The 24,545-nt window shown below is 46.9% G+C and overlaps 2 protein-coding genes across 2 annotated transcripts; one reads left to right on the forward strand and one right to left on the reverse strand.

Annotated features, from left to right (window-relative positions):
- Window positions 1-36: 36 nt before the first annotated feature.
- Window positions 37-7,769, forward strand: LOC124660046. Its single transcript, XM_047197844.1, has 5 exons — window positions 37-70; window positions 5,070-5,617; window positions 6,112-6,229; window positions 6,525-6,637; window positions 7,638-7,769. Exons 1-5 carry the CDS (start codon window positions 37-39, stop codon window positions 7,767-7,769), a joined length of 945 nt encoding a protein of 314 aa, XP_047053800.1.
- A 531-nt stretch (window positions 7,770-8,300) lies between these two features.
- On the reverse strand, window positions 8,301-9,994 carry LOC124658863. Its single transcript, XM_047196861.1, has 3 exons — window positions 9,665-9,994; window positions 8,943-9,207; window positions 8,301-8,834 (listed from the first exon to the last, which is right to left on the reverse strand). Exons 1-2 carry the CDS (start codon window positions 9,964-9,966, stop codon window positions 8,946-8,948), a joined length of 564 nt encoding a protein of 187 aa, XP_047052817.1. The 5' UTR covers window positions 9,967-9,994; the 3' UTR covers window positions 8,301-8,834; window positions 8,943-8,945.
- Window positions 9,995-24,545: the final 14,551 nt, after the last annotated feature.

Consider the following 24,545-nt stretch of genomic DNA (forward strand, 5'->3'; position numbering starts at 1 on the left):
AGTTTGACATCTCAGTCGATTTTATTCAGGGAATACATGGGCTTCACTGCAGAGTGGGGAACTGCAAGAGGTATTGAAGTTGCTTGAACCATATCTGTAGAACTACTTCAATTATTCCGAAGTTTAGACATACATAATATATGATATGCAGATTCAGAAGTTCAGTTATATAAAGTACATATTCAGAAGTGCAGTTATATGATATCCAGGCTCAGAAGTTCAGTTATATGATAGACAGGAAATCACCTCACTACTTTACTTTTCTCCTATCTTTACTCATTGATTAGTGTTGAGGAACTAGAATCTGCAGACTTGGAAGTACTTGGTTTAGAGCAACTTTAGCGGATACTGTAAATAGCAGCTTGCAAAAAAACGTGAGTACAGGCCAACGAAAATACATTTGTAGGTTCAAGAACTCGTTGCGCATATCAGTGCCCGTACTCGAAGATGAATAATTCGAAAAACTATGTTCGCAGGAAAATTGAGAAGTAATCAAGCGGTTCATCGTAACATTGATAGTGATTGAGTTCATGGATGTTGAGAATGGAGCAACTAGTATTCACAGAGGGCCATAGGCCAGTACATGTACATGTGTGACAATGTGCAGGTAAGCCCCTCATACACTGGGGAATACAAGAATAGGGACTATACAACTCTAACACACACCCCCCCTCAAACTCATGGTGGATCAACAACACTGAGTGGAGAGAAAGAAATCATGCTGTGCTCTAGTCTGGGCCTTCATGAAGAAGTCAGCAAGCTGTAGCTCGGAAGGCACATAATGAAGAGCCATCACCTGATCCTGCACAGCATGACGCACATAGAAGACATCAACACCGATGTGTTTGGTGAGCTCGTGCTTCACCGGATCACGCGCAATATTGATGGCACCAGTACTGTCTGATAAGAGAGGAGTCAGAGCGTCAGCAGAAACACCAAAGTCCGCAACTAACCTGCGTAACCAAGTCACCTCAGCCGTCAAGAGAGAGCCATCGCTCGCAACTCAGCATCAACACTCGAACGAGAGACTGCAACCTGCTTCTTGGTCTTCCAAGCAATGAGAGAGCCACCAAGAAAGACACAGTAGGCAGAAAGAGACTTGCGATCCTCTGGATCGCTAGCCCAGGTAGCATCTGAGTAGGTCTGGAGCTGTAAGGAGCTGGAGCGAGGAAAGAAAAGCCGACGGAAGATAGTGCCACGAAGATAGCGGAGGACATGAAGGAGATGACTATAGTGGATACTAGTGGGAGCATCCATGAACTGACTCAGAATATGGACTGGGTAGGAGATGTCAGGATGGGTGTCAGCAAGGTAGACAAGGCTCCCAACCAAGTGACGATATCGAGTCGGGTTTGGAAGAGGATCACCATCAGTGGCACGGAGGCGGACATTGAGCTCCATAGGAGTCTCGACACTGCGCTCATCACCAAGAGCGGCACGAGTGAGAAGGTCCTGAATATATTTCTCCTGGGAGATATAGAAGCCATCGGAGGTAGAGGAAACCTCAAGCCCAAGTAAGTAGCAGAGAGGACCAAGATCAGTCATGAGAAACTGATCACGAAGACGAGCCTTGACAAAGGCAATGTACTCAGGGTCGTCACCTGTGATGATCATGTCATCGACATAAAGAAGAAGGAGAGTCCGACCACGAGAAGATGTGTGAACAAAGAGGAGAAGACGGCCGAGGCCGGGACGGGCCTGAAGACGGCCGGCTGGCGACAGTGACGGCCGGAGGCAGCAGATCGAGGCAGCGGGAGCTCCAGATCGGGCTCCAAAACAACGAAAAAGGCTACAGAAAATCGATCCCGACAAGAACGGGAGAGAAGAGGGTGGAGCAGCGGCCGAAAAATTCATCAGCGGCGGTGCGGATCGAGCACGGAGTTGCAGTGTGCAAAGAGCTAAACCAGGAGCTCTGATACCATGTTGATAATGGAGCAACTAGTATTCACAGAGGGCCATAGGTCAGTACATGTACATGTGTGACAATATGCAGGTAAGCCTCTCATACACTGGGAATACAAGAATAGGGACTGTACAACTCTAACAATGGATACATCATACAGACGCAAGATCACTGTTCTAAAAATCGTCCGAGATGCCGATTTATCGGCCAATTTATCGTGAATCGGGTGGTAACCGATAAGATTTTGGCATATCGGCCAGTTTATCGATCCACCGATATTTCGGCCGATTTTCTGTATGAGAGCCGATATTTCGCCCGATTTTCACTCTCATGGCCGATATTTCAGCTGATTGTCAGAGAAATTTCAATGACATTCGGTATGGCAGTCGATATTTTCATCCGATGGTTTTGTAGAATTGTGCATTAGCTCAAATTTTCCATTATTATTGATTCAAATGCAAGGAATCAAGGTAGTACTTATGTGCAATGCTTAAATATTATTTTTTGCATAGCATATTATAGAAAATTTAGTGTCAAAAATTAGGATTTACAAAAAAATCAGCCGATAAATGGCCGACCGATAAAATCGATTAATCGGCCGATACGCGATTAATCTTCATTTTAAGACCGACCGATAAGTTAAGATTAACGATTTCTTGAACATTGCGCAAGATAAATACCTAATCTAGCCTATTGCAACCCTAGATTTATCAAAATTTGGCCCTAGGATACCTCAACGGGGCAGCGCGGTGGCGGATGGTGAGCTCATCCTACTCGAGCTTGACGCCCTTCGTTTTCACGCGGCGGACGGTGGCCTCCCGCTGGAACTCCTTGGAGGAGCGCACCTGGTGGACGGCCCAACACATGTCTTCCTCGCGTTGCCGTTCTTGGGAGGCCTCCCACTCCAAGGTGCGCGGAGCTTCTCAACGGATGCCGCCTCGGCCTGTCGTTGTCGACGAAGTCCACGTCCTCGAAGATCTTGACCGGCGGTAGCGCCGGCTCCTCTCCGATCTCCGTGCCCCAATCATCGTCGGAGTGGGTGGGGGAGCGATAGCAACGGTGCGTGGAGTCAAACGACTCCGCTTCCCTAGCATACATGCACGTACGAAGTGACAAAGGCGGGATTAGGCTGCGATTGGTCCACTTCTTTGATGCGAGCATATCCGTGCCCTTCGACCGAATGTATTTCGCGTGCTCCTCGGCAGGGGTGCCGCGGCGAGGCACCGCCAACTCTAATCCGGCCACCCCTTGTCCGAAACCGCCGTGGTGAGACATGGTGGAGCACTTGGATGCGGTCTAGATGGGAGAATTTCTCGCCAAAGGTATCCATACGGCGGCGGCAGATCGGTGGATGCGGCGGTTCGGGAATAGGGTTAGAGTCCGTTTCTGCCATGTCAACCACTACTTGTAGCATTTGCGAGTGTGAGTTCAGAGCCCACGTGAAATTCCATAGATAGAAAAGTTGTCCATAAATACTTTTATTATGAGATTGATATAATCAGCAAATATAGCGATCATGTATCTCTGAAAGATAACTGGTGCATTACACAAACCGAGATGCATTCACTTTTCTGGCTAATTTGCGATCGAAATGGAGCCAAAACTGCAACTCCGTCGAGAATTTAATGTTTCAGACCGTTTTAACATGTGTGCTAGAGTTGCTCTCAATACAAGAAAGTTTGTGTGCCCTTGATGGAAACGACGCAGCTACCAAGTAAGAGCATCTCCAATAACATTGCTATAATAGCAAATTTAAATTTTTTGGTATAACAAAGGAAGAGAAGGTATAGCAATCCATACAAAAATTTGCTTTTCCAACCTTGCTACGATATCAATCCAAAACTGCAAATGGACACGTGGGATCCATATGTCAGTGGGTTGCACTTTTTTCCTTTCCTTTTCCCTCTCCTTTCTCTTTTCTTCTTCCTGCACCAATGCACGACCGGCCACCGTCTGCCACCTGCCCCACCGGTTACGCCTGTCTATCGTTCTCCCGCGCAGCTTGTCCACGACGGTCGCCCGCCCGCCCAAGCCAGTGGTAGCGCATGGTCGCACAAGCTCAACGCGTGATGTCGCCAACCTTCGATGCCGTAGGGTTACGAGGGGCGTGAGCGGGGCGGCTAGGCTGGGAGGGAGTGCCGGGTGCGCGGCGGAGCGCCGAGAGCGCGGGTGGGGCGAGGAGGTGGCCTAGGGAGGCATGACAGTGTCAAGGAGAAGACCCAACTCGTATGAATCGGCTGACGTCGGCCTCCCACGGCATAATCAGACAATCTACCTTCGTGGGGCGGCCGGCGGGAAAAGGAGGGCTAGACGGCGGGAAGCACGATGAGGCAACGTGGATGGTTGCACGGGAAGTAGCGGGGTGGTGGCCGGTAGCGAGACGCGCTCCCGAAAATCTGACGTGGCGGCGCGAGGATATATACAAAATGTACGACTTTGCTGCTATAATTTTACTTTTTGCAATCAAGCCAAATGTTGGAGATCTTCTTCTAAACCACACGAACTTTTTGCTAGGCATAACACGTGTCGGTCACTTCTAGATGGGTCCACAATCAGACCGGCCACTCGTGCACCGAAAGCTCAGTAGTCAGTACACGCAGCTGCTCGCCATCGTCCCAACTCCTATCGTTCTCCCCTCGGCAGCGACAGCAACACGACTCCCTGAACCCTAAACCCTAGTCGATTCCCCCTCCCTCTCCTCCCACCGCGAGATCGGCTCGATTCGGCGTTATTCCTGCCTGGAGGAGTGTACCCGTCTCCGGATCTGCGGCTCGCCGCCACCAGACTGACCGGCGGCTACCTCGTCCGCCATGTCATGGCTTCAGTGAGTAACCCGAGCTTTGTTTCCTTTGAATCAAGTCTATGCTGTAACTTACGGTTGGCCTCTGAATTTTGTTAATTTCACAATTGGTAGGGTACATTTTGGATGAACTGACGGGAGCGGTGACACCACTTCCGATCCCCTTCACTACTACTGTAGTCCTGTTCAGTTACCTGGCAAAATAGGAAGGGTATAAACCAAGTTTCCGCTCGTAGATCCTTCCAACCGCCATCGCTACTGTGACTCTGTGAGTACCCCTGAGCTCTGTGTGTTGCATTTAACGATTGGCCTCTGAATATCAACTACTCCACAAATTGTAGGGTAAAACTTGAATGAACTGACCAGAGCAATTCTCAATCCCTTCACTGCTCCAAGTTCCAGCTCATAGATCCCCTGTGAAACCTTCCAACAACAATGGCATCATATCTGCAGACTGGTCCTCGCTCCCATCCGACCTGGTTAACCGCATCGCCGGCTGCCTCCTGGCCACCAATGATGTCGACTATTACATGGACTTCCGTGCCGTCTGCAGCACCTGGCGCTCTGCCACCACCGACACCAAGAATAACCCGGACAAGCGCTTCCACCCAAGCCGCTGGGTCGTGATCGACGAGGTCAGCTCTGTGGATGTGGAGGACCGCACACGCCTTTTGGTGAACACTGCCACAGGCCGCGTGCTCCGCAAGGACCTGCCTATGCTCCGCAAATACTATATCATCGTTACTACTGGTGGCTTCTTCGTCCTCGCAGACAAGAAACCGCCTCACGCCACACGTGTCCTCAACCCTCTCACTGGCTACTTGCTTCGTTTCATGGCGCCCATGGTTACCGAGAAGGTGGCTGCTGCTGCTGCTGTCGCTGGTCCTACTCTTATTTGTTTTGCGACTCATGCCGTACAATGTACACGGCTAATGTTTGCAGTACATGCTTCGACGCGTACCGGAACCACCAGTATTATCCTTTTAATAAGCTGGGCTTATTAGACTAGTCATAATGGGAAGTAATATAGAGTAGTAACATGCACATGTTACTACTCTATGTTACTACCTTCATGCATAGTGGTTAGTAATATCAAAGTAGTACTCCGTATCATATATGTCTTCATTAATTAGCTTATAGACTCATTGTATCTTGAGAAGTGTGATGTTACAGTAACTAGCTATGTTACTCTATCCTCCTCTCTCCTCATTAACTCACTGCCACATAAGCAAATTTGCTGAGTTGGACACTTAGTTACTAGTGAAGTTACTCCTACTATGAGTAGTCTTAGGTGTTCTCTACACCGGTCATGATGTGCGCAACAAGATGTTCAATCTGATGGGGTCATTCGCTGTTCATCCTACTGAGATGTTGACTATCTATCCATTTGAGGATGTTGTTGATGCAGATGGTTTGTTTTCTTGTGGAGTCTGCTGGTCAAATGCTGATGATCTTTAAGCTCCAAGAGCGCATGGAAGTTTTCAAGGTAGATAATGACATAAGTACACCTCAGGCTGGCCATAGTGGTAAGTATCATGTTATAGTATCATGCATATGATACTTGTCTATGGTACTATCTCTATAGTGGTTAGTATCATGAAGTAGTATCATAGTTATGCTATACTTATTACTTTTTAGAATCTCAATGCAAATGTGTGCACAAGAATTATTTGGCATTAACTTTTCTCGTGACATGCGCTATGATACAGTATCCACCTATGTTACTCTAATCTCCTCTCTCCTCCTTAATTAGCTGCCACATCAGCATTTTTGTGGGACCAATGTGTATGATACTAGCTATGATACTAGCACTATGGCCAGCCTCAGCCTGTGAAGAGCGCATCGGCAACCGGGCCATCTTCCTTGGTTATCGGCAGTGTCTGTTTGTTAATGCTGATAAGTTCCAGATGGTTGAAGCCAACTGCATCTACTATGTAAAGTGTTGGGGGATATTAATCTATCACCAGAGCTTGATAAATTTAGGTGGAATTTACATGTAGATGGCTCTTTCTCAGTCAAATTTTTATACAGCGCCATACTTCATTTGGATTTACCAGTTGATAACAATAAGAAAATTTGGAAGATGAAGATACCATTAAAAATAAAAATATTTGTATGGTATCTTCGTCGAGATGTCATCCTCACCAAAGACAATCTTGTTAAACGGAATTGGCACGGAAGTACTCGATGTGTTTTTTGTCAACATGATGAAACTATTAAACACCTTTTCTTCCAGTGCCAGTTCGCGAGATCTATTTGGTCTGTCATCCAAATAGCGTCTACCTTGTATTCTCCGACTAGTGTGGCCAATATTTTTGGTAATTGGCTTCATGGGATAGATACAAGGTTCAAGTTGCTTCTTAGGGTGGGGGCGCTTGCAGTTATCTGGGCGCTTTGGCTGAGTAGAAATGACAAGATTTTTAATAATAAATCTTGCTCTTTATTGCAGGTCATCTACAGATGTACAGGTATTCTCCGTTTGTGGTTACCTCTTCAGCGCATGGAGAATCGAGACCTATTTACGGAGGTCTGTACACGGTTGGAGGCTACGGCGAGGGATACTTTTCCCCTACATGGGTGGCAGCATAGTCTTCGGATTGAAGCACCGACCACACTTTAGGCGTTATATATTTCATCTTTCCGATTTGTATTCCGCCTAGTTTTTTTTTAGTTTGGCACTTTCTTGGACTTAAGACTTCATAAACGGCTGTGTGCATCCTGGTTATGCAGAGGCTAGATGTAATTGCTTACTAAAAGTAATAAAGCATCCTTTATCGAAAAAATATAAAGTGCAGAGGACAGGAGAGTTTCTCCCACTTTGACATCTACAAGTATGGCCTCAAGGATGAGAAAGAAGAAATGATCTCTGGAGCCATAGACACACTAAGTAATGTCTTCCTGTTTGATGCTGAACCTCCTTTTACAATCATTCAGTTCCTCTCCAGCTACACCTTCAATGCCTGGGGCTCTGAACTAGAATCGGCAAAAAACTTAGATAATTTTATTCCAAATGCGAAAGATTTTGGGCTTTCGTCATACCTCGAGGATCTTGAGTTTGGTGATTGAAGTGTTGTTGCACTATGTTCTCTAGTTTTACCTGCATGTAGAACGGTATCGAAACGGGATCTGATTCCCATGTCTCATGAATCTGTAATGCTCTGTACCATCTATGTACCTACTCTTTGGTAATGCAACCTGGTGCTTGTTGGCAGAAGATGCTGCCATATTTGCGAAAATCTGTTTCGGGTCGTACGACCAGATGATCACACTATCTGGGCCGTCCAGATTCCTAGGGATGAACGCACGTCCAGGTATAGTATCCCGTATTCTCCTCGTAATTGATTTATTCAACAGGTTAGGGCCCACTCCCGGGTCGAACGGACTTGGACCACACTCGCGGCAGCGATTGAACGGAACAAGATTTTTGTACCGATTCATGGGCCGTGCCGGTAAATCTTGGACCAGCTTGGACCGATTGCACCGCACCGTCCCTTCCACATTAAAAGGTTCCAGGCCCTTCCTCCTTCTCATCGCAAGCTGGATCGGAATCCCCATTCCTCCTCTCATACAGTTGTTGACCCCAACAAATAACCCAAACGGCATATCATATAAATTTGTTCTGTATGTTGTGTCAAATGTAATTACATCGTCGAAAAATTTGTATTGCATACGGCTAGATCCGTTTGCCCACATCAGATTCTTAATCCGGCTGTCCGAATCAGCAAGCACTCTGTACGTGAATTCAGGATCCTTTGAACCTATCTCTGCAAAAACCTCCATTGTTTTCCTCACATCGTCATCCGCTTGCTCCTTGCTTATCCGCCCACACAGATTCTTCAATGTCCGCTTGGTGAACGGAACATTCCCAACACCTCCAAAGAAACTCCCTATTATGCTGTACACTTTGCCTATGTTTATGTTGTTCTCCCGGAGTTGCTTAACCAGATCCTTTGTGTACACATCTATGTGCTTATGCGATGGCCAGTATACCTTTTCTGCGCAAGTTATGGAAAGAGAGTGGTTGTGGGTTGATCGATGCTCGGTTATGTACCAGCCTTTATCTTCTGTCCGAAGCAAGCGTATGAGCGCTGGGCACTCACAGCGGCAGGATCGCGTGTTCTCGCCTGCAGGCTTCCCCTGAAAAAAATAGAAATGCAAGTGTGTACTGCATCAATTTACAGCTCCGACCGAGTGTTCTTATCTATTTACCGGAATAAAATAGTTGCTCGATTTGCTTACAGATCAGCCGCAGACTATTTCTTGCATTGTCTTCGTCCTCTCTGGGTTCAGCCGGCTTTTCCCATATCTAACGCCAAAACCGTGTTCCCACGAATAGAGGTTGTAGAAGTCATATGCCTCGCCGAGCGAATCAAATGTCATGCCCAGCGATGGCTCAAGGACATAATCTCCTCGTCTCTCGGGGTAACTTCTGATCATCTTCTCCAGTGTACCAACCCGGTTTGGGCAAGGACTCCGCTCAGTTGCATGACCACCCACTCGCACCCTACAGGCCATGTCCTCCAGGTTTGTCAGAAAATATACAGTTCGGCAACGATTCTCAATACTAGCACACAACCCAAATAAAAACGGTGCACTCACCATTCGATATGTTTTTTATTCACCAAACATCTTACAATTTTACACGACTTGAAACAGAGTTGCATATTTTTTTCAGACATGCCTAATCAGCGTTATACGAAAACCAGATCAAACTATTTCTGAACAGCAGCAAAAAAAAACTAGGGGGAATGGTTCATCTGGCTGTTGCCAGGGGTTCTCAGCTATCTGTCCTCAACTTTACTACTGGGTCGTAAACCCGCGAAACTCCGACGAAAAAAAGCTAAGAAATTCCCCATGTCTTCAGACACACATCACTTGGCAGGAAATAATCTCGCTAGGGGATCATATCATAGCTGTAACGAAACAGATGAGTTAAGGAGTAAACAAACAGGTGCCCTCACCTCTTGATCCAACCCGGCGCTTCTGGATTCACCTTCAGAGTAGACTGCTCTGATTCCGATGGGCCAACACCCCCAACAAGCTTCCTCTTGCCATTCATGGCGCCCCCTGAATGCATGGACGCTGCCGCTCTAGTTTCTTCCCCAACTTCTCCCGCGCTCTCCTCAGGCTGCGGCCCCTGGACATGTATTTGCCTATGTGCTGCAACGCTGTCTGCTTCGTCGTCTCCGCGGGTATCGTGCGCCTCCGCCACCACGCTGACTGCCCCTTCGTCCTCGATGCGCACTCTGTACGCTTGGCCCATGATGCCACCAAGCTCCGACGAGTCGCCGAAATACAGCCTGCACGGAGACAAACGAATCCGGCGGTTCAGACCGATTTACAGAAAACGCCAGATCCAGAAAGCCGGGGCAAATCGGACGAACAACAGGGGAGAACCGACGTGCTTACCTTCCGATCTGTCCTACAGGGAACTCCATATCAACGCGCGCCTGCAGATATCGCCGGAGTGGCTTCGCCAGCGGCGCCGCCTCCTAGGCCGCCCAGATCTCACCAGGTGCGCCGTCGTCTCCAGTTTGTTGCCAGCCCGGATTCTTGCTAGCTGCGCACCCTGGTTCTAATCATATCCGGTGTGATGGAGAAAAATCTTGGACCGGCAGTACAAGATTTCATCAATTTTCCGGGTCGGGCGGCTCAAGATTTACCCCGTCATCTAGCCAACGGACGATACCCTGGCCCATCAATAAATGCCTCTGCGTACACCGGAACAGTACGTGCACGAGCCGCGTATTCACCATTTCCTACCAGTCAAAATCCCTAACAGCACAAATCGTAAGGCACAGTTGGACGGACCAGATAGTATGATCATCTGGGCGTACGAGCCAAAACGCCGCCTCCCCATATTTGTAAATTCTCTATTTGTCCTTGCAATTGGACATCCCATGTTCAGCCACGATGTGTTTTTCTGTGTAGGTTTATCAATCTCCCTTTCCATCAAACCTATGACACGTTGCAGCCTCCCTTAAATCAGATCATGATCAGTTCAATATCTTGGTGCTCAGTCTTGATAACTATGTACACTATGGCAATGACAGAGTGATTACCTCTGATTCTGATGGAAACAATGAAACTGGTGAGTGATCACCATTTCTTTTCCTTCATAATGATTCCAGCATATTGAAGCCAGAGATTTTCCCTTGTTCAAAAAACGTCTCTTGATTTGGGCAGAGTGCACGACCTAATTTTGTGTTCCTCTTACATTGTTGCACATACATAAAGAAACCTAACGCCATCGCTCGGAAAAATGGACACACATATAAAGACTGTAAATTTGCACAAGTACAGTTTATATTTCATGCCATCGATCGGTAAACTGTATGCATTGTTCTGTGCATAATTAGTGTTGGCCGGAAGTACCCGCTTGCTGCAAATAAGGTGTCTTTTTCTGCACGAGTGTCACCAGTTTTGTCTATATCTCTAAATGAAGAGCCAAGTATGGACAGAAATGTACCTTCTTTCATGTATACAGGCAATACATAAAAGAACTAGATTATCTTCTCTCACAGATGCCGTTCGCATCCTGCTTTAACAGTGTGCAACATGCAACATGTGATCAAATCGTAGGTTCAAGTGTTCAACCTGATTCATGCCTAGAAAAAGGGCAAAGCTACGTGAATAATAGTAGCATGGACTGTTCATCGATTGCAAGGACAAATGTATCATAAGAATACCCTGTTCAGTCATTATCTCGTGCAACAAGGCACCAGATTACATTTAGTGGATACACAGGTATACACGCGAAAGAGCATCATTACAAGACATACATGAAGCAACAGAGACTACTCTGCTTCAATACCACAACACAACGGTCTGTAACTATCTGATGAAGGCAGACACAATTGCAAGGCATATTATGTTGCACGATTCAGTCGTCGAATTCATCAACATCCTCCAGGAAAGCAGAAAGCCCAGAAATATAATCCTGGAGTCCTTCAAACCTTTTTTCCACTTGTAGTTCAGACGCCCAGGCGTTGATGGTGTAGCTGGAGAGGAGCTGAATGATGGTGAAAGGAGGTTCAACATCAAACCGGAAGAGACAGTTTAATATTCTTATGGCTCCAGAGACCCTCTCTTCTTTCTCCTCCTTAAGGTTGTACATGTAGATGTCACACGGATCTACTAGACTCTTTAGGTAGTAGATGCAGTTGGCGTCGATCGATGGGAACTTATCTACGTTGACAGACAGGCACTGACGATAGCCAAGGAAGATGGCCCGGTTGCCGATGCTCTTTGCAGGCTCAAACACGCCTCTGTCAGCATTCATCCTGAAAACCTCCATGCCATGCTGCAGGTTCATGACCATCAGCATTTCACCAGCAGATTCCATGAGGAAACAACGGTTCGTGTGCCCCGATTGGATAGCCAGCATCTCAGAAGGATGAACGGCAAAGGACAACATGAGATCGCAGATCTTCTTGCTCACATCAGCACCGCTATAGATAATACCTAGGACATCCAGCCTTCTACTGGGATAAGTGTTCTTGCCATCCTCGTACGCACTGAAATTTCCACTGTTTGTCTCGGCCATGTACAGCTTACGGCAGGAGTCACAGAAGAGAATAAGGGTGGGCGCAGCCGCATGGCCATAGACAGCAGCAGCATCCACCCCGTCGGTAACCATGGGAGCCATGAAACGAACAAGGTGGCCGGTGAATGGGTTGAGGACGCACGCGGCATGCGGCGGCTTCCTGTCCGCGAGGACGAAGAAGCCGCCGGGTGTAGTGGTGACGACGTAGTACCTGCCGAGCATAGGCAGGTCCTTGCGGAGGACGCGGCCTGTGGCGGTGTTCACGAGCAGGCGTGTGCGGCGCTTGGCTTCCAGCGGGTAGTAGTTGACCTCGTCGATCACGGCCCAGTCGCTTGGGTAGAAGCGCTTGTCCGGGTTATTCTTGGGGTCGGCGGTGGCGGAGCGCCAGGTGCCGCAGACGGCGCGGAGGTCCATGTAGTAGTCGATGTCGTTGGTGGCTAGGAGGCAGTCGGCGATACGGTGAACGAGCTCGGACGGGAGCGAGGACCAGTCCGCCATGGCTCCGTGGATGGGAGACATCAGACTGTGAGTTGGGGTTTCTTGTTTCTTCCTGCAGCCCTGCTTGTAGTGGAAAGAAGATGGGTAGATTGAAGTGGTTAAGTAGGGGTTCGCGTGTGAATTGTGAAGGCCAAGCGACTGCACGCGACACGATGTATTTGAAAATGTGGTTGGGTGAGAATTGAAGGGCGTTTTAGAGTTCGGTGCGCGTGCTGCATGACTCTTGGGAAATGACAAAAGGGGCGCCGGGCCGCCGGTTCGATTACTGTACTCAGAGCCCGAGGTTATAGAATTGAGTGGCCTTGGCTCTCAATTAAGTTTAGTCTACCGTTAGGTTCAAATAAATAGTTTAGTCACCCGTTCTTGTTTTAGAATTACGGAAATATTGCTACTTGTATAATTTTTGGTGGGGGTAGAAGGAGTATTTATTGGCTCAAGTCAGAAACCGACTTACATAGAGGTAAGTATCATGTAGTAGTATCATGCATATGATATTACTAATGATACTATTTCTATACTACTACATGATAGATCATGAATTTGTAGAAGGAGTATTTATTGGCTCAAGTCAGAAACCGACTTACATAGTGGTAAGTATCATGTAGTAGTAGATAGTACATTATAGAGTAGTATCATAGTTATGCTATATTTATTGTTTTTTAGAAATCTCAATGCAAAATTGTGTACAAAATTTGTTTAGCATTAACTTTTATCATCGTTTGCGCTATGATACGGTATCTACTTATGTTACTCTAATCTCTTCTCTTTTCATTAATTAGCTGCCACATCAGTATTTCTGTGGGATCAATGTGCATGATACTAGCTATGATACATCAATAATTCTATAGTGTAACCCCGCCATGTCAACATGGGGTTCAACAATGTTGAGACTGAATCGAATGTCATTGAATGGCAAAGTAGCGAACCCCTTAGTAAAAATATCTTCGAACTGGGGACATAAAGAACATGAACTTGCCCAAAGCCACCTTTTCAAGAACAAAATGAATGTCTATTTTGATGTGCTTGGTTCGTCGATGCTACATTGCATTGCTGGACTTGTATATAGTTGAGATGTTATCACAACAGACAATAGGTTGCCCAGGGTTACCACCTACGCACCAAAAAAGGAGGTGCATGCCGGTGGTATTTGCCGTCAGCGCACACATCCAACGACGCGCCAGTGCTAATTTCTTACCACCAGTGCACGGGATCATGGTTGTGCCGGTGATAAAAGGATGCCCGGTCTGGGCCGGCCCAGGAAATACCGCTGGCGCACCGCCTCGATATTGCGCTGGCGGTATAATGCTATCCCGGCGCAGCACCGGGCCGGTGCGCCGGCGAATACATGTGTGTGGAGATGTGTGTATTAATTAGATGGAGTAGATGGTTTTAGTGATTGAATAGTGACAACAAATTCATGATCTATTATGGTTTTACCTTTTTCTTTGTTGCCTCACTAGGGATGGGATAAAGTGAATGCATGTGCTATGTTTATCATGTGACAAAAGTGATAATATTGTTTGCTCAAGATATCATATTTGATATTAAAATATCATGTCAAAGTACTTAAAGCTATGCTCTGTTAATTCTTAATACAAGATAGCTTGGAGTTTTCCCTTTCCTGCGTAGTGTAAGAGTGAAGTGTTGGACCATCCCTACGTTAGGATGGGATGCCCATATGCATTCTTATCAAACACATATTGAATTTCCACCAATATTATCTCATCGATGAATTGTTAGTATCCACTACAACTTGAAAAGAGAGTAGACAACCATGGACACATGTCTAACTTTAATCATAAGAAACACCTTTCTATTGCATTTATTTTACTTTCTACTTGCATCACTATTTTAATCCGAAAATACAAAAATTAGTTTGTTTACTTAATCACACACAAAACCCAAAAACAACTATATATTTACTGCCTTTACTTAGTTTATTGTTTTACTTTAGTTTACATTTATTAAAAAAAATATCTACAATCACTAATATAAAATCTTGTGCTTGACAACCATATGGTGGAGTTGGGGACACGAGGCAAAACTTTGCTTTACATGATTGCTAGAAGAAGAGGAAAACAGATACATCTGAGCCAATTCCCCGAGAGTTCGGTATAAACCCTCAAGTCACCCTTGTGGGGAAAAGAAGCTTCTCTGACTATGACACTCTGCTCTTGGAGTCCGAACATCATCAAATACTCATAAACTTTAGCAGTGCTTCATAAAACTTGCCATCCTTTACAACTTTGTCCTGCAAAATTCCAATGAAATTCAAAATTACATAAACACGACGAACACGAATGGTAAAATCACAAAAGCAAAAGAAATACTAGAACTTTTTGTACCTTTGAGAACTCATCACTCTCACCATCAGTGAGCACATCTTCATAGAGTTTGACCTTGTGACTCATAGATTCCGGAGGTGATACAGATTCATCTGCATATGCTTGCAACAAACAATCCATTCAGAATTATTGCCACAAAGAAAGGTCACCCTGCATGAAGCACAAAAAGAAAAGTAACAAATGAGAACCTAGAAATGAGGACATCTACAGATGAAGATCAACACTTCTTACAGAATATGAAATGCTCAAAACACCTCTTAGACCTCACTCAGTGTGCATATTATCATTGCTATCTTAACACAACTTACAAAATGCTAGTTTAGAACTTTGATGGATATAGCCATCAACGCTTACGATATTTTTCAGTATTGCAATACCATCTAAATCAAAGAGAACAAGCGAATGTGTGTATAGCTTGTATGCTATAATCGTGTGGTGACACGGGCTAGCTACCTTAGCATTAGACAACTAGGTAATAAATCTGCAAGAATTATAGGGAATTATATGACATGAAATTTGCAGAGACAATACAGAACACAGAAGGACATCCATGAAACGGACCTAAATCAGGCAAAATCAAACCAACCTTAGGAAGATCTAACTCAAACAAACAAACATGATTGAAAATTGTTGAGCTAACAAGCACGCATTTATGAAGACTAGCGGAACCAGATGAGCTAACAAGCAAACCGAATAGCACACATCTATGAAAACTACCGGAACCAGATGAGCTAACAAGCAAACCGAATAGCACACATCTATGAAAACTACCGGAACCAGATGAGCTAACAAGCAAACCGAATAGCACACATCTATGAAAACTACCGAAACCAGGTGAGCTAACAAGCAAGCCGAACAGCACGCCAGCCTCCTTCGCACTGACCTCAACGCCTTCTCTCACCTCCACCAACTTCCACCGAAGAAAGCAACTCACAGTAGCCGCGCCCCCTCTTCTCTTCTCAGACGAACTCAACAACACACCACCCTCCTCCACAACGACCTCAACGCCCTCTCTGGCCTCCACCAACCTCCGCCGAAGAAGCAACTCACCGTAGCTACGGCCCCCTTCTCCGATGAACGAACAACAAGAATACAGAAAATAACTCCCCCACCTACAAAAACTGCTAACACACCACCACCCCACCGGCGAATGAGCTCACCGCCACCCTCCCCGCCGATGAATCTGCAACACACCGTGGCACCGCCCCCTCCTCGCACCTCGCCCTCCGCTCAACGGAAGAACGCACTAGAAAAGGGTTAAGGGTATACTCCCTATTCGAAATATAACACGGAAAAAAACTGAGAAAAGAAAACCGGGAAAAGAAAACCGTTCGCGGGTCACGAGCCTGCACTAGTAGAAACAAGGGCTTTTATCCTGTCCTCGAAAGTGCTTTTGCACCGGATTTGGCACGAACCGGTGCTAAAGGGGTCATTAGCACCGGTTCGTGCGGTCTGCACGTCCAGGGGGCATTAGCACCGGTTTGTGCGGGACCTTTTGCACCGGTTCGTAACACGAACCGGTGCAAAAGAGTTGGTGTCAGCCACGAACTCTTTTGCACCGGTTCGTGTTACGAACCGGTGCAAAAGGTCTACCCTTTTGCACCGGTTCGTAACACGAACCGGTGCAAAAGGTTTTTCTGCTACCCACGCACCTCCACCCCCCCCCCGTGGATCGCCTTTTTTAACACTTTAAAATAGAAAAGAAAATGATAGATTATTCAAAAAAATAAAATCTTTTGAGATTCATGTATGTTATGCAACCTACTATTAGGAAAATTAACAAATTTGAATTTTCACATTTATTGCAAAAAATGTTTGAAAAATGGTAAAACCACATTAACTTTTGCATACGACGTCGAAAAAAAACGTATAATATATCAAAATCATCGTGAGAAAAAATTACATCGGATGGGCGACCCTCCTTCTGCACCACCAGCTCTTCCACCTACTTCGGATGGGCGTCTCGAGCCTGCCCCGGCGAGTGTGGCTCGCGTGTTGAAGGCCCAACAGCGTCGTGGTGTTTGGCACGTCTTGGTGCATTGGACCGGCCTGCCCGAGGACGAGGCGACTTGGGAGAAGCTTGAAGATATCCGTCAGCAGTTTCCAGAAGTTCAGCTCGAGGACGAGCTGTTTGAGAAGGCAGGGAGAGATGTTATGGTTGGTCTGACCTATACACGTAGGAAGCCCACTAGTGGCTAGTTGTGGGCTTAGCCCAAGTAAATTAGGGGCTTAGCCCAAGTAAATTAGGGTTTCGAGGAGGCCGTTCTCCTATATAATCACTTGTATCCCTTCGAGATTAATCAGACAATAATTCAGTATCATTACTCGTCTCGTCTCTCGAAGGGAGACGGGAGAACCCTAGCCCGCCGCACCAACCCTAGCCGCCGCCTCCTTCCTCCGCGCCGGCGCCCAGCCGCCGGCGCCGAGCTCTCCAACCTCTCCGCCCTCACTTCCACCCTTACAACCTCCGCCCTAGACCCGGTAGAACCCTAGCCTCTACCAAGCACACGGAAAATATTATATCAAAACTTACAATTTGATTGATCAACTAATAAATAGTATTGTAGGCAGTAGCTATGGGGTGATTTATTAATTTGGAAGATATGCTTACTATGTTCCCACTACCCTCTTTGTGCTTCCTTGAGTATCATTAGAGCTGAAAATTTTTGCTAGGCCAAAATCAGAAATTTTAGGATTCATATCCTGGTCCAACAGAATGTTGCTGGCCTTAAGGTCTCTGTGTATAATGCGCAGCCGAGAGTGTTTGTGGAGATACAGAAGACCTTGGGCTATCCCTTCGATTATCGCACGTCTTTTAGTCCAATCAACCAAAGTCTGTTCCGTTTGGAAAAGGCCGGGGATCACCCGGGGATTAGCGATCAAATCGTCCGGTTTCCAGCCACTCACGCGCTGCCTCCCTTTGTCGTGGTCCACGCACACACATGGGTGGGTCCCACCGAACCAAGACAGAAAAATCCCCATCTTCTTCTCCACCGCTGTTCCGTGCGAGCAGGCCACTCCGCACGGGCCGCGCCGCCATCCGCACACGCCGCCGTGGCTCAACGCCACAGCGAGGCGCCGCCGTCGCCGCCTCCGCCTCGCCCTCGCTCCGGCGCCCCGCCTAGCTGCTCTACCGAGCGGATCCTCCTCCGCGAACGCCGCCGCTTTTCCCCGTGCATCCATGGAGGCGCGGCCGGAATCGTGGCCGGTTTTCCGCGCCGCCGCCTATCTCCATCGCGCGCCACCGGATTTGCACCGACGTGCGCCACCGGAGTTCGGCCGCCGCTCCTTGATTCTCACCGCCCGCGCCACCGGAGTCCGGCCTCCGCGCCCTGGATTCTCACCGCGGCGCGCCACCGGAGTCCGGCCGCCGCGCCCGGCGCCACTGGAGTCCGGCCGCCGCGCCCTGGATTCGCACCGCCGCGCGCCGCTGGAGTCCTGCCGCCGCGCCATGGAGCTCCATCCCCGAGCTTCCCCCTCACCAGCTCGCGCCTCCGCCAGCTACATACCAATATTTTTTGTTGCTACTTTGGTTTTGTGGTTTCGCTACAATATTCTGTTTTTTTTGCTACAATCTCTCCGGTGAGAATCCATTGAAACTAGGTTTTGCTACATTTGTTATATGTGTTTGCTACAATAGTATATTTTTCTGCTACAAATTCTCCGGCGAGGTCTCCGGCGAGTCTCCGACGATGTTGGTTTTGCTACTATAGCAAAAAAAGGTTGCTACAATTTTTGTGTGTTTCTGCTACTATAGCATATTTTTTTTGCTACTAAGTCTCCGGTGAGGTTACCTGTGGGTCTCCGGCGACATCTCCGGCGAGTCTCCGGCGACATCTCCGGCGAGTATCCGGCGAGTCTTCGGCGGGTCTCCGGCGAGGTCTGTGTTATTAGGTGAAAATAGAGTTTGCTACAATTAAACAGTTTTTTGCTACTTTGGTGCATTATGGTAGCAAAAGTGGGAGAGAGGGCTGGTTGGTTTGATCGGACGGCCGGAAATGTTCCAGATCTGTTGATCGGATGGTTGGGGACCAGGGGGATTAGAATTCTAATCCCCCGGGGGACGCTCAGCACTCCCCGTTCTGTTTTTATCTGCATATTAGAGAGAGCATTTTTAGCATGAAAAAATGCAATTAAATTTTTGTTAAAAAACATTATGCATACCAAATATAAAGAAGTCCAAGCTTTTATTTCGCAAATATTCGTACACCAAAAGTTTTTCCTCTCCCTGAATGCAACATCCCATCAGCTTGACCAGATTATTGTGTTGTAGTTTTGCAATAAGTTCGACTTCATTTTTGAACTCCGTGAAACCTTGTCCTGAATGTGAGGCAAGCCTTTTAACTGCAATCTCCATTCCACCTGGTAATTGGCCCTGGAAGTATGTACAAAAAAAAATCTCCAGGCATTATTTTGTAGTATCAAAAAGGCAGGAAAAGAGGGTTTTGAATGTCCATGGGAGAAAATACGGAGTACTTCAGTTATTTCCAATATCACATATCCAAGATGCAGGCCTAGTATCCATTTTACTGCATTGCGTATATTTCCTTCTATATTTTACTCTATTTTCCAATAGGACAAAATAACAAGTTTTACTCTGCACGTCCAGGGGGCATTAGCACCGGTTTGTGCGGGACCTTTTGCACCGGTTCGTAACACGAACCGGTGCAAAAGAGTTGGTGTCAGCCACGAACTCTTTTGCACCGGTTCGTGTTACGAACCGGTGCAAAAGGTCTACCCTTTTGCACCGGTTCGTAACACGAACCGGTGCAAAAGGTTTTTCTGCTACCCACGCACCTCCACCCCCCCCCCCGTGGATCGCCTTTTTTAACACTTTAAAATAGAAAAGAAAATGATAGATTATTCAAAAAAATAAAATCTTTTGAGATTCATGTATGTTATGCAACCTACTATTAGGGAAAATTAACAAATTTGAATTTTCACATTTATTGCAAAAAATGTTTGAAAAATGGTAAAACCACATTAACTTTTGCATACGACGTCGAAAAAAAACGTATAATATATCAAAATCATCGTGAGAAAAAATTACATCGGATGGGCGACCCTCCTTCCGCACCACCAGCTCTTCCACCTACTTCGGATGGGCGTCTCGAGCCTGCCCCGGCGAGTGTGGCTCGCGTGTTGAAGGCCCAACAGCGTCGTGGTGTTTGGCACGTCTTGGTGCATTGGACCGGCCTGCCCGAGGACGAGGCGACTTGGGAGAAGCTTGAAGATATCCGTCAGCAGTTTCCAGAAGTTCAGCTCGAGGACGAGCTGTTTGAGAAGGCAGGGAGAGATGTTATGGTTGGTCCGACCTATACACGTAGGAAGCCCACTAGTGGCTAGTTGTGGGCTTAGCCCAAGTAAATTAGGGGCTTAGCCCAAGTAAATTAGGGTTTCGAGGAGGCCGTTCTCCTATATAATCACTTGTATCCCTTCGAGATTAATCAGACAATAATTCAGTATCATTACTGTCTCGTCTCCTGAAGGGAGACGGGAGAACCCTAGCCCGCCGCACCAACCCTAGCCGCCGCCTCCTTCCTCCGCGCCGGCGCCGAGCTCTCCAACCTCTCCGCCCTCACTTCCACCCTTACAACCTCCGCCCTAGACCCGGTAGAACCCTAGCCTCTACCAAGCACACGGAAAATATTATATCAAAACTTACAATTTGATTGATCAACTAATAAATAGTATTGTAGGCAGTAGCTATGGGGTGATTTATTAATTTGGAAGATATGCTTACTATGTTCCCACTACCCTCTTTGTGCTTCCTTGAGTATCATTAGAGCTGAAAATTTTTGCTAGGCCAAAATCAGAAATTTTAGGATTCATATCCTGGTCCAACAGAATGTTGCTGGCCTTAAGGTCTCTGTGTATAATGCGCAGCCGAGAGTGTTTGTGGAGATACAGAAGACCTTGGGCTATCCCTTCGATTATCGCACGTCTTTTAGTCCAATCAACCAAAGCTGTTCTGTTTGGAAAAGGCTGGGGATCACCCGGGGGATTAGCGATCAAATCGTCCGGTTTCCAGCCACTCACGCGCTGCCTCCCTTTGTCGTGGTCCACGCACACACATGGGTGGGTCCCACCGAACCAAGACAGAAAAATCCCCATCTTCTTCTCCACCGCTGTTCCGTGCGAGCAGGCCACTCCGCACGGGCCGCGCCGCCATCCGCACACGCCGCCGTGGCTCAACGCCACGGCGAGGCGCCGCCGCCGCCGCCTCCGCCTCTGCCCTGCTCCGGCGCCCCGCCTAGCTGCTCTACCGAGCGGATCCTCCTCCGCGAACGCCGCCGCTTTTCCCCGTGCATCCATGGAGGCGCGGCCGGAATCGTGGCCGGTTTTCCGCGCCGCCGCCTATCTCCATCGCGCGCCACCGGATTTGCACCGACGTGCGCCACCGGAGTTCGGCCGCCGCTCCTTGGATTCTCACCGCCCGCGCCACCGGAGTCCGGCCTCCGCGCCCTGGATTCTCACCGCGGCGCGCCACCGGAGTCCGGCCGCCGCGCCCGGGCGCCACTGGAGTCCGGCCGCCGCGCCCTGGATTCGCACCGCCGCGCGCCGCTGGAGTCCTGCCGCCGCGCCATGGAGCTCCATCCCCGAGCTTCCCCCTCACCAGCTCGCGCCTCCGCCAGCTACATACCAATATTTTTTGTTGCTACTTTGGTTTTGTGGTTTCGCTACAATATTCTGTTTTTTTGCTACAATCTCTCCGGTGAGAATCCATTGAAACTAGGTTTTGCTACATTTGTTATATGTGTTTGCTACAATAGTATATTTTTCTCGCTACAAATTCTCCGGCGAGGTCTCCGGCGAGTCTCCGACGATGTTGGTTTTGCTACTATAGCAAAAAAAGGTTGCTACAATTTTTGTGTGTTTCTGCTACTATAGCATATTTTTTTTGCTACTAAGTCTCAGGTGAGGTTACCTGTGGGTCTCCGGCGACATCTCCGGCGAGTCTCCGGCGACATCTCCGGCGAGTATCCGGCGAGTCTTCGGCGGGTCTCCGGCGAGGTCTGTGTTATTAGGTGAAAATAGAGTTTGCTACAATTAAACAGTTTTTTGCTACTTTGGTGCATTATGGTAGCAAAAGTGGGAGAGAGGGCTGGTTGGTTTGATCGGACGGCCGGAAATGTTCCAGATCTGTTGATCGGATGGTTGGGGACCAGGGGGATTAGAATTCTAATCCCCCGGGGGACGCTCAGCACTCCCCGTTCTGTTTTTATCTGCATATTAGAGAGAGCATTTTTAGCATGAAAAAATGCAATTAAATTTTTGTTAAAAAACATTATGCATACCAAATATAAAGAAGTCCAAGCTTTTATTTCGCAAATATTCGTACACCAAAAGTTTTTCCTCTCCCTGAATGCAACATCCCATCAGCTTGACCAGATTATTGTGTTGTAGTTTTGCAATAAGTTCGACTTCATTTTTGAACTCCGTGAAACCTTGTCCTGAATGTGAGGCAAGCCTTTTAACTGCAATCTCCATTCCACCCGGTAATTGGCCCCGGAAGTATGTACAAAAAAAATCTCCAGGCATTATTTTGTAGTATCAAAAAGGCAGGAAAAGAGGGTTTTGAATGTCCATGGGAGAAAATACGGAGTACTTCAGTTATTTCCAATATCACATATCCAAGATGCAGGCCTAGTATCCATTTTACTGCATTGCGTATATTTCCTTCTATATTTTACTCTATTTTCCAATAGGACAAAATAACAAGTTTTACTCGCACGTCCGGGGGCATTAGCACCGGTTTGTGCGGGACCTTTGACCGGTTCGTAACACGAACCGGTGCAAAAGAGTTGGTGTCAGCCACGAACTCTTTGCACCGGTTCGTGTTACGAACCGATGCAAGGTCTACTCTTTTGCACCGGTTCGTAACACGAACCGGTGCAAAAGGTTTTTCCGCTACCCACGCACCTCCACCCCCCCCCCGTGGATCGCCTTTTTTAACACTTTAAAATAGAAAAGAAAATGATAGATTATTCAAAAAAATAAAATCTTTTGAGATTCATGTATGTTATGCAACCTACTATTAGGGAAAATTAACAAATTTGAATTTTCACATTTATTGCAAAAAATGTTTGAAAAATGGTAAAACCACATTAACTTTTGCATACGACGTCGAAAAAAACGTATAATATATCAAAATCATCGTGAGAAAAAATTACATCGGATGGGCGACCCTCCTTCTGCACCACCAGCTCTTCCACCTACTTCGGATGGGCGTCTCGAGCCTGCCCCGGCGAGTGTGGCTCGCGTGTTGAAGGCCCAACAGCGTCGTGGTGTTTGGCACGTCTTGGTGCATTGGACCGGCCTGCCCGAGGATGAGGCGACTTGGGAGAAGCTTGAAGATATCCGTCAGCAGTTTCCAGAAGTTCAGCTCGAGGACGAGCTGTTTGAGAAGGCAGGGAGAGATGTTATGGTTGGTCCGACCTATACACGTAGGAAGCCCACTAGTGGCTAGTTGTGGGCTTAGCCCAAGTAAATTAGGGGCTTAGCCCAAGTAAATTAGGGTTTCGAGGAGGCCGTTCTCCTATATAATCACTTGTATCCCTTCGAGATTAATCAGACAATAATTCAGTATCATTACTGTCTCGTCTCCTGAAGGGAGACGGGAGAACCCTAGCCCGCCGCACCAACCCTAGCCGCCGCCTCCTTCCTCCGCGCCGGCGCCCAGCCGCCGGCGCCGAGCTCTCCAACCTCTCCGCCCTCACTTCCACCCTTACAACCTCCGCCCTAGACCCGGTAGAACCCTAGCCTCTACCAAGCACACGGAAAATATTATATCAAAACTTACAATTTGATTGATCAACTAATAAATAGTATTGTAGGCGTAGCTATGGGGTGATTTATTAATTTGGAAGATATGCTTACTATGTTCCCACTACCCTCTTTGTGCTTCCTTGAGTATCATTAGAGCTGAAAATTTTTGCTAGGCCAAAATCGAAATTTTAGGATTCATATCCTGGTCCAACAGAATGTTGCCGGCCTTAAGGTCTCTGTGTATAATGCGCAGTCGAGAGTGTTTGTGGAGATACGTAAGACCTTGGGCTATCCCTTCGATTATCGCACGTCTTTTAGTCCAATCAACCAAAGCTGTTCTGTTTGGAAAAGGCTGGGGATCACCCGGGGGATTAGCGATCAAATCGTCCGGTTTACCCGGTTAGCTAATTTTTAGATTTTGAAAATTCCAAATGAAAATATGAAAGCAGGAAGATTTTAGTTTTTTTCCAGAAATTTAGGGATTTTATATTTTTTTATTTTTAAAATTAAAATTAATAATTGCATACTGCATAAAGATTGCTATTACTTTTAGCAAATTATAAGATTTTCAAATTTTTAGGTTTTAGGTTTGGCAAAAAAAAATTAAAAATTAAAAAAATGAAAATAATTAAAAATAATACAAATTATAAAGTAAATGTTTATTTATTTATTCAAGATTATTAT

This window comes from Lolium rigidum, chromosome 6 (assembly GCF_022539505.1).
Source record: "Lolium rigidum isolate FL_2022 chromosome 6, APGP_CSIRO_Lrig_0.1, whole genome shotgun sequence".
NCBI lineage: Eukaryota > Viridiplantae > Streptophyta > Magnoliopsida > Poales > Poaceae > Lolium > Lolium rigidum.

Bases quoted from the DNA above. Each gene is read 5' to 3' on its own strand.
- LOC124660046 (XM_047197844.1), top strand. From the start codon at position 37: ATGGGCTTCACTGCAGAGTGGGGAACTGCAAGAG. The intron at 71-5,069 runs GTATTGAAGTTG...TGAACTGACCAG, and splicing joins AGAGTGGGGAACTGCAAGAG to AGCAATTCTCAATCCCTTCA. The intron at 6,230-6,524 runs GTAAGTATCATG...CACTATGGCCAG, and splicing joins ACCTCAGGCTGGCCATAGTG to CCTCAGCCTGTGAAGAGCGC.
- LOC124658863 (XM_047196861.1), bottom strand. From the start codon at position 9,966: ATGGGCCAAGCGTACAGAGTGCGCATCGAGGACGAAGGGGCAGTCAGC. The intron at 9,208-9,664 runs GTGAGGGCACCT...CATGGCCTGTAG, and splicing joins GCGCCGGGTTGGATCAAGAG to GGTGCGAGTGGGTGGTCATG.